The sequence below is a fragment of the Pelodiscus sinensis genome, chromosome 5 (assembly GCF_049634645.1).
Source record: "Pelodiscus sinensis isolate JC-2024 chromosome 5, ASM4963464v1, whole genome shotgun sequence".
Lineage (NCBI taxonomy): Eukaryota > Metazoa > Chordata > Testudines > Trionychidae > Pelodiscus > Pelodiscus sinensis.
The window spans coordinates 27,372,762-27,384,844 of record NC_134715.1 but is presented as its reverse complement, the minus strand read 5'-3'; the positions used below and the strand labels follow the sequence as shown (position 1 = coordinate 27,384,844).

The 12,083-nt window shown below is 47.3% G+C and overlaps 2 protein-coding genes across 7 annotated transcripts in view; one reads left to right on the top strand and one right to left on the bottom strand.

Annotated features, from left to right (window-relative positions):
• The window catches only part of AIMP1 (aminoacyl tRNA synthetase complex interacting multifunctional protein 1), a 50,515-nt gene extending 41,416 nt beyond the window's left edge, over window positions 1-9,099 (bottom strand). The window contains exon 1 of the mRNA XM_006119308.4: window positions 8,962-9,099. Within this exon, the coding sequence (XP_006119370.2) occupies window positions 8,962-8,963 (2 nt within the window). The 5' untranslated portion in view covers window positions 8,964-9,099. The remainder of the gene's footprint in view (window positions 1-8,961) is intronic.
• TBCK (TBC1 domain containing kinase) overlaps window positions 9,061-12,083 on the top strand; it is a 184,130-nt gene continuing 181,107 nt past the window's right edge. For 2 of the 6 annotated variants that reach the window (XM_075929700.1, XM_075929695.1), the window contains exons 1-2: window positions 9,061-9,189; window positions 11,234-11,457. In XM_075929700.1, the coding sequence (XP_075785815.1) occupies window positions 9,149-9,189; window positions 11,234-11,457 (265 nt within the window). In that variant the 5' untranslated portion in view covers window positions 9,061-9,148. The other 4 variants (XM_075929699.1, XM_075929696.1, XM_075929697.1 and 1 more) reach the window with 4 other exon arrangements.

Sequence of the window (12,083 nt, the reverse complement as noted above, 5' to 3'; positions counted from 1 at the left end):
GAAATGTGTCCAAGGGATTAGCCAGAGGACCAAATGTATTGCCAGATTTCATATATTATACACACATACACATGAATTTTAGTTTATGTATACATCATCATGTTGCAAACTGGTTCTACTAGTGAGGCCTATAGGCAATGCCATGGTGAGAAGCTCAGGCTTTCCCCCTCCCCACCGCCATGATTTGCAGATGGAAATAAGGATGTTGGGATCCACACCTGGACGCACTGTTGACATTCTGCTTGGTGCTCCATTTTTTATATTGGCCTCTGGATTTCTTCCAATACACGAAAAATTACCTTACTTCCAGAATTTCTTGCTGGAAGACAGATGTATTTCAATTTCTCACCCATTTCTCTGTGGGAGGCAGCAAAGGGGTACAGATAGCTCTGAAGAATCGGCACATGCGGAGCGATCTTAAAAGTTGGTTCTCCACACACACTGGCTCCTGCCTCCCCCTACCTTGTTGCTGCTGAGACAGAGGCAGCAATGGGTGTGCGTGTGTGCACACTTAGTCATTAGGATTAACCAATTAGTCCAGATTAAGTTAATGGTTAACCTGTTCCTTCCTGAATTCTGTCTTGTAACCTCTCCCATTTCTTTTTAACTGCTATGACACTTAACTGCCTATTGCAATTACTCTTTGTAGTAACGACTGAAACAAAATAAGTGCTTGCTACCCTTACAGCACTGCAGTGGTGCAGATGCATCTCTACAGTGCTTAGTGAAGATGTTACCTGCTCTGATAGAGAGCCTCTCCCATTAGCATCCTCCTCAAGAGGCAGTAGCTCCGTAGAGATAAGAAACCCTTCCACCGATCCTCCCATTAGTCCATTTCCCCAAGAGGCAGTAGATATGTCATCATGAGAAGCCCACCCACCTACATAGCTCCCTGTAAAATTAGGAGTACAAGACCCGCCGAAAAAGCTCCCTGCTGTTGGCAGAGCTGAGGCTAGACTTTCCTTTCACTTTCGAAAGAGCGTGTGATCGGCACACGCCCGAACGTCAGTATGCAAATGAAGCCTGGGATATTTAAATCCCAGGCTAATTTGCACTTTTGAACTTCTTGATTTGCACGCTTCCGAACTTCCGCCGACAGAGGGATGCAGACTGGAGGTAGCCAGTGTAGACAATGCTCAGTCAGTGTAACCATTTTGCCAAAATTAAGTAGCTATACCAACATAAATCTGTAGGATTTCGGTTTGCTTTCTTTTCCGATGAAGCAGGAGAGCTACATTTCTCCTTGCTTTTAATATACCTTAAAAACTATTTTCTTGTTCTATTTTACATCTTTTGTTTAAGATACCATTTCATGCTTCAATTCAGTAATTTTAAAAATTAGCAATTTTAACTAACATAGAATACTAGAACTGGAAGGGACCTCAAGAAGTCATCAAGTCCAGTCGCCTGCCCTCATGGCAGGACTAAGCACCATCTAGATCGGGGTGGGCAATAATTTATGACGGGGGGCCACTTCAGAAATTTTTGAAGGGGCCCTAGGCTGCCCGGAAAGAGGCAGGGCCTCAGGCGGAATGGGCGGGGCCATTACACTTCCACACTGCCCCACTCATAGACCCTGATTGGTCTGGGGGTAGGGGAGCACATGAAGTCTCTCTCTCAGCCTGCCCCCAGAAACAACCACTAGCTGTTCTGAACAGCTGGTGGTTCCCTCTAGGTGCCCTGCCCCGGTGATGGTTGGAGACTTTGCGTGCTCCACCCCCAGGTCAATCAGGGACCAGGGGAAAGTGAGCACACAAAGTCTCTTGCTCCTTGCCCCCGCCCTGCAAGGGAGCACCACGTGGAGAGTCAACCACCACCAGCTGGTAGTTGACTTTAAGTGCCGAGCCCCTTGTAGGGCAGGAGGAGACTTTGCACGCTCCCCCCATCCTCAAGCCCTGATTGGCCAGGGCTGACTACGAGTGCGCTCCCCCGTCCCTAGGCCCTGATTGGATCTGGCCCGCAAGGGCCCTTTTGCCCACACCTGATCTAGATCATCCGACAGATGTCTATACAACTTGCTTTTAAATATCTCTAGTGATGGAGATTCCACAACCTCCCTAGGCAACCTATTCCAGTGTTTAACCACTCTGACAAGCAGGAAGTTTTTCCTAATGTCCAACCTAAACCTCTCTTGTTGCAATTTAAGCCCATTGCTTCTTGCCCTATCATCAGAGGCCAAGGAGAACAATTTTTCTCCCTCCTCCTTGTAACACCCTTTTAGATACTTAAACATGTCTTGCTCTTTTGCAATTTGATACTTCTACGCAAAAGTTAGTTTGAGTTTTTAAAAATTTGCTAGTAATTCTGGGCATACATGAAAAAGACACTTCTGTTTAAAGTTCAACAACCTAAAATCATCTCCATGGCCCTGGCAGAAATATGACATTTCAGTCCATCACCTGCTTTTTGCATTTGAATTCCAAATGAAGGCCGACACTGGCACATTATCAACAGCAGACTAACATATAATGCAGTGCTAATCCCAGTCAATAAGGATTGGAAGGTAATGTAAGATACAGAAAAGACCACTTTAAAGATTGTCTGGATACTGCTGGCAAAGCAAAATGGAAAGCAGTAACATTTTGTTAAACTGAAAAGCCCTTAAAACAGAGAAAACAAAAACAGGTGTACTGGAAGGAAATCCAAAAAAGACATTATTCTGAAACCAATGAGGTGACCAAAACATTCAATGTATCAATATCCCACTGGTCAGAGATCACTAAACACTAAATCAGTGGTGGGTAACTTGCAGCCCATTGGGGTAATCTGATGGCTCTCCACATGTGCTGACTCCCAGCGGCTGCACTTCACTCTTCTTGGCCAAGGGGATCTGGGGTGGCGTAGTCTGCGAGTGAAGGGGCTGCAGGGATATGCTGGCCACTGTTTCCTGCAGCTTCTATTGGTTGGGAATGGCAAATTGCAGTCACTGGGATTTGTGGGGGCTGTGCAACGCCACCAAAACATCTCACAGACAGCAATCAGATTACCCTGATGGGTCGCAGATTACCCTCCACTGACCTAAACAATAATCAGAACCTGTAAAATAGTAAGCAATGCCATGATGAGAAATCCAGAATATCTTACTATCTATACAAGATAGGAATGGGAAGGGTGATGGCATTACTTGAGGGTACATTCTTCATACTATTCTTTGTCTAGTAGATCTCTGATAAAATCAAAAGAACCATCTCCCTCCCTGCCTCCTCACAACTGCTCTTTTCTTTATTCCCAGAGATTCCTGGCTCCCAAATTGGTACAGGTCTTCATGCTAAGGATGTTAAGGGGCAGGTAATTGGGTAATCTCATGTAGTCAATACAATTTGAATTGGTAAGGGAAGGCACTCAGAAGGAGCTACCCCTGTTGCAGCTCTGCAGTTTAAACAGTAAGGCTACGTCTAGACTGGCAACAAATTCCAGAAAAGGGATGCAAATCAGGTAAGTCAGCATAGGGAAATCCACGGGGGATTTAAATATCCCCTGCGGATTTAAATAAACATGTCCGCCGCTTTTTTTCCGGCTTGGGGAAAAGCCGGAAAAAAAGCGTCTAGACTGGCGCGATCCTCCGGAATAAAGCCCTTTTCCGGAGGATCTCTTATTCCTACTTGCAAGTAGGAATAAAGCCATTTTCCGGAGGATCTCTTATTCCTACTTGAAAGTAGGAATAAGAGATCCTCCGGAAAAGGGCTTTATTCCGGAGGATCGCGCCAGTCTAGACGCTTTTTTTCCGGCTTTTCCCGAAGCCGGAAAAAAAGCGGCGGACATGCTTATTTAAATCCGCGGGGGATATTTAAATCCCCTGTGGATTTCCCTATGCTGACTTACCTGATTTGCATCCCTTTTCTGGAATTTGTGGCCAGTCTAGACGTAGCCTAAGAGTTGGGAGTGCAGGCAGCCCAGCTCCTAGTACATTTAAACTGCACAGCCACAGCAGGGGTAGCTCCTGGACTCGGGGCAAGCTAGGACTAAGCTGGGTTTGCTCAGTCCCAGCTCGTACTGGGTCCAGCAGCCTCTGTTTGCAGCCAGCCACAGCCATCACAAACAAAGGATGCTCCAGCAGCAGCCCCTGCTGGAGCAGCCTCTGTTGGTGGTAGGGATGTAAGTGATTAGGTGAGTACTTGACTACTCGCTTCCCCTGCCTCTTGCTGCCTGTGTTCAGAGGCCGCTGCTGCAGGGGGGGGGGGGGGGAGAGCCGGTTTAAAAGCCGGTTCCTCCAGCACCATGTCCACAGTGCCACCTCTCCCTCTCCCCCCCTCCCGCCGCGAGCTGTGGCCTCTATCAGCCTCTGCCCATGGTGGGCCAAGCAGCTTACTGTGGGCAAAGGCTGCTCCAGCAGCAGCCCCTGTCCATGGCCAACCCCAGCTGCCGTGAGCAGGTGCTGCAGCCTGTTTGTGGTGGCCTGGACTGGTCACAGGCAGAGGCTCTGCCTGTGGCCAACCTGGGCCATCGTAAACAGGAGCTGCTGAACCTGGATCAGAGTCAGGACTGAGCAGTCCCAGGTTGCACCAGCCTGGGACCACTGCGCTTCTGCATTTTAAATGGAGTAAGAACCACCCAGCTCTTACTCCATTTAACATTCAGAGCTGCAGTGGTCCCAGATCTGCCCATTCTTGTGCTGGTTCGGGATCTACCCTCTTTGCGGCTCTGCAGTTTAAACGTAGGAGCTGGGCTGCATGCGCACCCGGATCTTTCTACATTTAAACTGTAGAGCTGCAGCAGGGGTAGCTCCTGTCCCGGCGTGGGCACCTTCCCTTATCGACTAATTATGTTGTTGATACAAATTGTATTCACTGCACAATCTGTCAATTACCCGCCTCTTAATATCCCTAATTTGCAGCTTCCAGAGCAGCCTCCCCTGGCCTCCCTGCACTGCTGTCTCTTATAAAGGCAGCAGGGTGGGGGTGGGGGACAAGTGGCACCGTGGAGACAGTACTAGGGGAACCAGCTCTTGCTCCTCTCTCCCCTTACTGACTCTGATGTAGAGGCAGCAAAGGAGGGAGAGGGGGGAATGAGAGTAGTTGACTCAACTACCTGATAAGCCTAGGCTTATCAGGTAGTCCAATAATCGACTACTCTTTCACATCCCTACTTCCTGCTACTTTTCCCTCTGGTGTGAAGACATGTAGTATAGCTCATCCCCTCTACTCATAGCAACTGTGATGTCTGAACAAGTCTCCACTCCTCATTCCCATTCCTTTTCTGGGTCCTCATCCCCTGTATCTCAACTGCTAGCTCTGCTACTCACAGCTTCCTCAAAATGAAGTAGCCTAAGATAAAACTGACAATATTTTTTCCATTAGGAAGCTTTGAAAGTAAAATCAAAGAAACTGGTGAACATACTGTTTGGGGGGGGGGGCACAAGCCATGAGGGTGGGATAAGGCCTCGTGAGGGGGGGTGGAAGCCGGGAGGCAGAGATGGCAGGGACAGCCTGCCGGAGGGAGGAGGGGACAAACGGCCCTGACGGTGCCGGGCTTCCGGAAGCTGCGAGGGCTGACCTGCCAAGGGAGGCTAGGCGGTAGAGGGGACTGGCCATGAGCCGTGAGGGTGCCGGGATGCGGCCTGGCATCAGGCGGCCGTTCGCCCCACCCCCCAGGTATATGCTGCATGCCCAGCTTAAAGCACCAGTTTCTTTTTTTCCCCCCGGCTTGGAAATTTGCCAGTTTCTTAAAGTTTTCCAGCTAGTTAAGTGCCAGATAGATTTACAGTAACACCCGCGCTTTCTTCATAATTTCCAGCCTCTGCAAAGCATAATAAAAATTCTGTGGACTGAGCTGTCCCAAAAGGACAAGATTAGTAGTGATAGTAAAGAGCAATAAACAAATCTGATTATTTGCCACATACTGGGAGATTTGCAAGACAGTGAAAGTAAATATTGCGAATTAAGGATATATAGCAGTGTCCCCTTCCCCCCAACCCTGGGCTTCATGGCTTTGAAATGCAGAAGAGCCCCCACTGGGGACTCTTGTGCATTTCAAAGCAGGCATCCTGCATGCAGCCCAGAGTAGCAGGACTTCCCGCTAGTCCAGGGCTGTATGCAGAATTCCACATTCCTCCTTTGAAATGTACAAGATCCCCAGTAGTCAATTAAGCCTATTTTAACATCCTTAATGGGGATTATCCAAAACGTTATTAATAGCATTCATGTCATCTGATTATTCATGAAGGGCAGAAAGAACTTGGTTTTTATTATCTTTATTGAAAGACCCTCACACAATAAACTGCTTGGAATGCGAATAAAACCCAACAATACTGCTGAAAATTAAGTATTTTACAAATGGGAAAAATCAAGACAGATATATTGACTTGCCAAAAGTAAACTAGTGACAGAAATAGGAACAGAACCTTAGCACCTGATTCCTAGTAAACCATATTCCCATATTATTTATGTAACCCACAAGATTGTTTCAAAAAACAACTATTAGGGCACATCTCACAGCAGAGTAAACATTGAATTAAGCCACGCAACTTCAGCTATGTCAATTGCATAGCTCAAGTAAAAATAGCTTAATTCGCCTTTTGGTGCTGTCTACACAGCAGGTAGTTGAGGGAAAAACACTCTTCCTTCAACTTCCCTTACTCCTGGGCTGCGTCTAGACTGGCAAGTTTTTCCGCAAAAGCAGGTGCTTTTGCGGAAAAACTTGCCAGCTGTCTACAGTGGCCGCCTGAATTTCCGCAAGAACACTGACTTCCTACTGTCTGAAATCAGTGCTTCTTGCGGAAATACTATGCTGCTCCCGTTCGGGCAAAAGCCCTCTTGCGCAAATACTTTTGCGCAAGAGTGCCAGTGTAGACAACGCAGTATTGTTTTGCGCAAAAAAGCCCCGATTGCAAAAATGGTGATCGGGGCTTTCTTGTGCAAAACCGCATCTAGATTGGCACGGACGCTTTTCCGCAAAAAGTGCTTTTGCGGAAAAGCGTCCGTGCCAACCTAGACGCTCTTTTCTGCAAATGCTTTTAACGGAAAACTTTTCCGTTAAAAGCATTTGCAGAAAATCATGCCAGTCTAGACGTAGCTCTGGTGAAATGAGGGTTACAGAAATTGGAGTAAGAAGTCCTCCAGCTCACCACTACTTCAAAATAATGGCTTATTGTGTAGACGTGCTCTTTATTATTTCAGAATAACGTCACGACAAAAATGTCATGTTGCCTTTGTTATGTAATAATATCATCAGTTATTCTAAAGCAAAGCTGCTGTTTAGGTAGCATACATATGTCTATATATGTATAGATATACTCTTAGAGACTTTGAGACTAACAAAAACATATAAAGAGTATCATGAGCTGAAAAAGTGGGTTGTGCTCACAAAAGATGACAAACATGATATGACACATATAGAATCCACATGATAGATTCATATTTTACATCTTTCCAATTGCCTCTACCAAGAGTAGAGTGAAGGAGCACTTATGCTACATCATTTATTCATATTTGTACCATACTAAGCAAAAAGTGGAAGTGTATTTAAAAAAAAAAAAAAAAACTTAGTTGAAGCCAGAAAAACTAGTACAGGCAGTTACATACAAAATAGGGACTGTAGGTTTGTTCTTAAGTTGAATTTGTATGTAAGTCGGAACTGGTACATATTGTAGGGGAAACTCTAGCCAAACATTTCTCCAAAGCTCAGTTTTATTCTCCCACACCTCACTTCTCTCAGTCCTTTATTCTCAAGCTGAGGTGTCTGCTGAGAAAAGCCGCTCCGCGTCTCCCTGGTCTGCTGGGGGGAGGGGAGGGGGCGCTAGCTTCGCATCTCCCTGGTCTGCTGGGGGGAAGCAGCTAGTGCGGGGTTGCCTCACCCCGTTTATAAGTAGGGATCCGATGTAAGTTGGATCCATGTAACCCGGGGACTGCCTGTACACAAAATGATGCCTTTGAAGTAAAAAAATCTGTGTCTAGATTCTAGAAGACAGTTAAGGCCCTTTTGTATTTTGTGGATACAGAATATGCTCATCCATCCTTTACCACAGAACTGTCTTCTAGAATTTAAGCTTTCATTTAAAAAAATGATATTTCTAATGAGAAATGAACTGTACAACTATGAACCAACTGTTAATTAAAACACTGACTTCCTGAGCCTGCAGCCTGAAATATAATGCAGATAACTGTCACTTGATGGATTGTTAACCCTGAAATGTAAAGTTTAGTAGTTAAATATCCCCATGTTTATGCTATTTCATTATTCACGTTAAACATTCATTTAACACGTTCATGTCCACAATTCCCACAAAGGGTCCCATACAGCCCCAGATTCTACAAACATCAAAGCCTCCAGCTTCCCCAGACAACTCTAACTATGCAAAAACCAGGAGTTCTGTGTCACCTTAAAGACAAACAGATTTATTTGGGCATAAAGCTTTCGTGGGTTTAAAAAAACACCACCACCACTTCTTGATATGCATAAAGTGGTTTCCATTCCATGCTTATAGCAAATTGGGTTTTTAATTAACCGACGGAAGCTTATGCCCAAATAAATCGATTAGTCTTGAAGGACTCCTCGTTTTTGCAGACACAGACTAACCCAGCCACCTTTCTGGCCCTGCTGCTCCAAAGACACGCGGAAGCCTGAATAGCGAGACGCAAATCCCACAGCAAGGCGGGGGCTGCCCTCAAGGGACTGTCACGTTCCATCCGAGCCTGCGACTTCTGATGGGAAAGAAGCTGCTGCGGACTCTGCATTTGCCAGCCCCGCAGCACCCCGGGCCCAGCGGCAGGGGGCAGGCTCTGCAGGCTGCCATGAGGGCCCGTTAACGCGGACGGCAAGGAAGCCGCGGGGAAGCACAACCGCCGAGCAGGCCGCGCAACGGCTCCTTCTCCGGACTCAGCGCCGGAAGGTCCCCAGTGATGGGGGGCGGGGTTACTCCCGGCTCTGCTCGCGCACGGGAAGGGGGGGGAAGAAGAAGGGCGGCCCGGCCCCCCGCCCGCAGATCCGTACAAGAGAACGCGGCCGGAGCCGAGAGACACTCACATGAACCGGGGGAAGCCGAACCCGAGGTCACCGCCTCCGCCGCAGCGTCGGGAGGAGGCGCGAGAGAAAGGACCCCGCTCTCGTGGCTGCCCCGGAAAACGCCTGCCACTGACATGCAGTGTGCCGCCTTAGTTCCAGCAAAGAACCATGTTAAAAAAAAGCGGCACATCGGCCGCAACGAGCCCGTATGTCGACCCTGAATTCCCACGGGAGAACCTCGCGTTGCACGTAATGACAGTTTTTTAGGCACCTGTGACTTCCCCGGCCCCTTCCCTCAACAGAAGCCAGGGTCCTTTGCCGAGCTGCGGCGCTTAGTGGTGAGGTCAGAGGCGCGAGGGGGTTGCGTGCTCAGGCACCTGCCGGCGTTCAGGGGGGTTGGGCTCTCGCGCTCGGGAGGCGGCGGTGTCCTCGGGGAGGGCTAGAGACGCGGCAATGCTGGGAGCAGCCACGGCGGCGCGAGGCGGGCTCTAGCTGGCTCGTGCCCCGCGCCCAGCGTTTGGAGCAGGTACCTGCCGCCCTGGTCCCGCCCCAGCGCCGCTGCTTCCCCGGGGTCTGCTGCTGCTCCCCGCAGCCTCCTTGCAGCCCCTGCCTTGCTGGGCCCCGCGCGCCGCGCCCTCCGGTGCTGCCCGTGTCCCGCCGCCCCGTGCCCCTCTGTCCGCCCTCTGATCCCTTTCCCCAAATGAATAACGCTGTGCTCGCTGGAGAGGGGCGTGGGACGTCTTCCTGAGAACCAGTGCAGGGCTCTTCTTTGCAGGATAGTTACTGTTTCAGCGCGTCTCAGGCTGATGCTAGAACACTTCTCTATTCACCTCCCCCCGCCCTCCCAATTGCAAATCTAGCAGCGGTTATTCTTGCTAATTACTGCAAGGACTGAGAAATTCCGTCCATAGAAGTGAGGGGGAAACCATCTGGTGGGTGTGGAGGCCGATGCATTAATTTTTTGCAACAAAAAGAGACTTCCAAGTCACTATGATCAGAAAGGGACTTGTTTCCTGGTAAGAAGTTTAAGCTTGCACTGAGCTGTTTTCCTGAATCTGCAAAGAGAGCTGTAGCATCTATTCCTCTGATAGCTTTGCCAAGTAGGTGCAGAGTAAATTGACATTATTTCCTGTCATTTTCTCTTTGTTTTTTAAATTCCTTGGAAGCATAATGAAACTAATAAGAGTCAGGTCTATTAATATTATTGCATGGTAAGCTTTGAGCAAGGCCAGAGGTGGAAAACACAACCATTTATGGGTGAGTTTGATACTGTCCCTTTCCCTTCCCCCCCAGACACAATGACAACTGCAATATAAGGCTGAGTCTAGACTGGCATGATTTTGCGCAAATACTTTTAAAAGTTTTTCCGTTAAAAGTATTGCCACAAAAGCGCGTCTAAATTGGCATGGATGCTTTCGCACAAAAAGTGCTTTTGCGCAAAAGCATATGTGACCAGTCTAGACGCGCTTTTGTGTAAGAAAGCCCCAATTGCCATTTTAGCCATCGGGGCTTTTTTACACACAACAGTTCTTTCCTGTCTACACTGGCCCTCTTGAGCAAGTATTCTTGCACAATAGAGCTTTTTCCCGAGTAGGAGCGTGAAAGTATTTGTGCACGAAGCACTGATTTTGTACATTACGAAGTCAGTGCTCTTGAGCAAATTCAAGCGGCCAGTGTAGATGCATCCTAAGAGTTTGAGTAGCAGCAAAATAGTGGATACCTATCTGCCAGAAAGGATGAAGGAGCACAGAGCGCTACTCCTTTCTAGTAGCCTATAAAGGGAGAGGCAAAAAATTATTACAAACAAACTAGAGTCCCCAAACAGAGATTAGGGAAAACAAGTTGTCCATCACCCATTCTCTTGGGGTGAGATTGTTTTCTCATAATGTGTTGCCTTTGGCTCTTGCTGTTGGGACTATTCTCAAACTTGAACAGCCCTGGGACTGTTCCTACACTTCAAAGGCGGAGGTGCCCTTATTAACTATTCATATAGTCTGTGCAAATTGCATAGACTATTTGATTAACCAATTAATCTAAATTTAACATACCTAATAATACGGTCTTCACTATAAACTTAGTTTATTTTAATCCCTGAACATAGCTTAACATAATGACACAAAGGTGCATGCTTGTGATACTGATGCACAAGTATATATTTGTTTTATTAAGAATTATATTTTATTGGTTTATTTTAATGTAGTCTAGCTAATATTTTGGCAATATTATTAGTTATCCACAAGAACTTTTTTGCCATACTAAAGATTTTAGGTAAGTTTCTTCATTTTCTTTTCAGTGTATTTCTTGGAAGGATTGAAAGGGGGGAAATGTTTCCCTTAAAGGATGCTGTGATGGGTGTCTCCACCTTCTTTGCTTCAGCACTGCCACATGATGTTTGTGGAAGCAACGGCCTTCCTCTGACACCAAACTCCATCAAAATTTTGGGCCGTTTTCAAATCCTTAAGACAATTACCCATCCCAGACTTTGTCAATATGTGGACATTTCTAGAGGGAAGCACGGTGAGTGTTTTCTTTCCTAGAGAAGTTACATTTAAATGAAAGAAGGTATTTTACCGTAATGATTTAGTTGGTGTGATGGCAGCTGCTCCTGCAAAACCTTACCTTTGTGGCTTACATTTGGAGAAATGTTGTATATTTTGTTTCCAAAACAGTAGTATGCCTTTACTTGGACTGATTGCAGCAGTCTTACTGCTATGTCATTACAGATGACAAAAGCAGATGTAAAAGAGGTAAAATCTATTCTTTGGATCAATGTCTGTTGGTGAAAGAGATAAGTGTCATTCTTAGTACTGTAAACTTCCGATAATCTGGCACCTTTAGGACCCAGGGGGTGCTGGATTATCAGATATGCCGGGTTACGAGGGGTCCGGGATGGGGTGGGAGGGATGACAACCCAGACCCCTCATAGCCCACCCCCTTCCGATAGTCTGGCTCTGCCCCAGAAGTCTCCGATTCAGCCACTCCTGGTCAGTATCAGCAGGGTCTGAATCTGGAACGCTTGTGGCAGAGCAGCTGGGGTCCTGCTGGGTTGCTCCAGTATCGCCGCTCCTCGGTGCTGCGAGACCAACCCAGCAGCACCCCAGCTCTGACTGATCAGAGGCTGACTCCAGGAAGCCGGGGGCAGA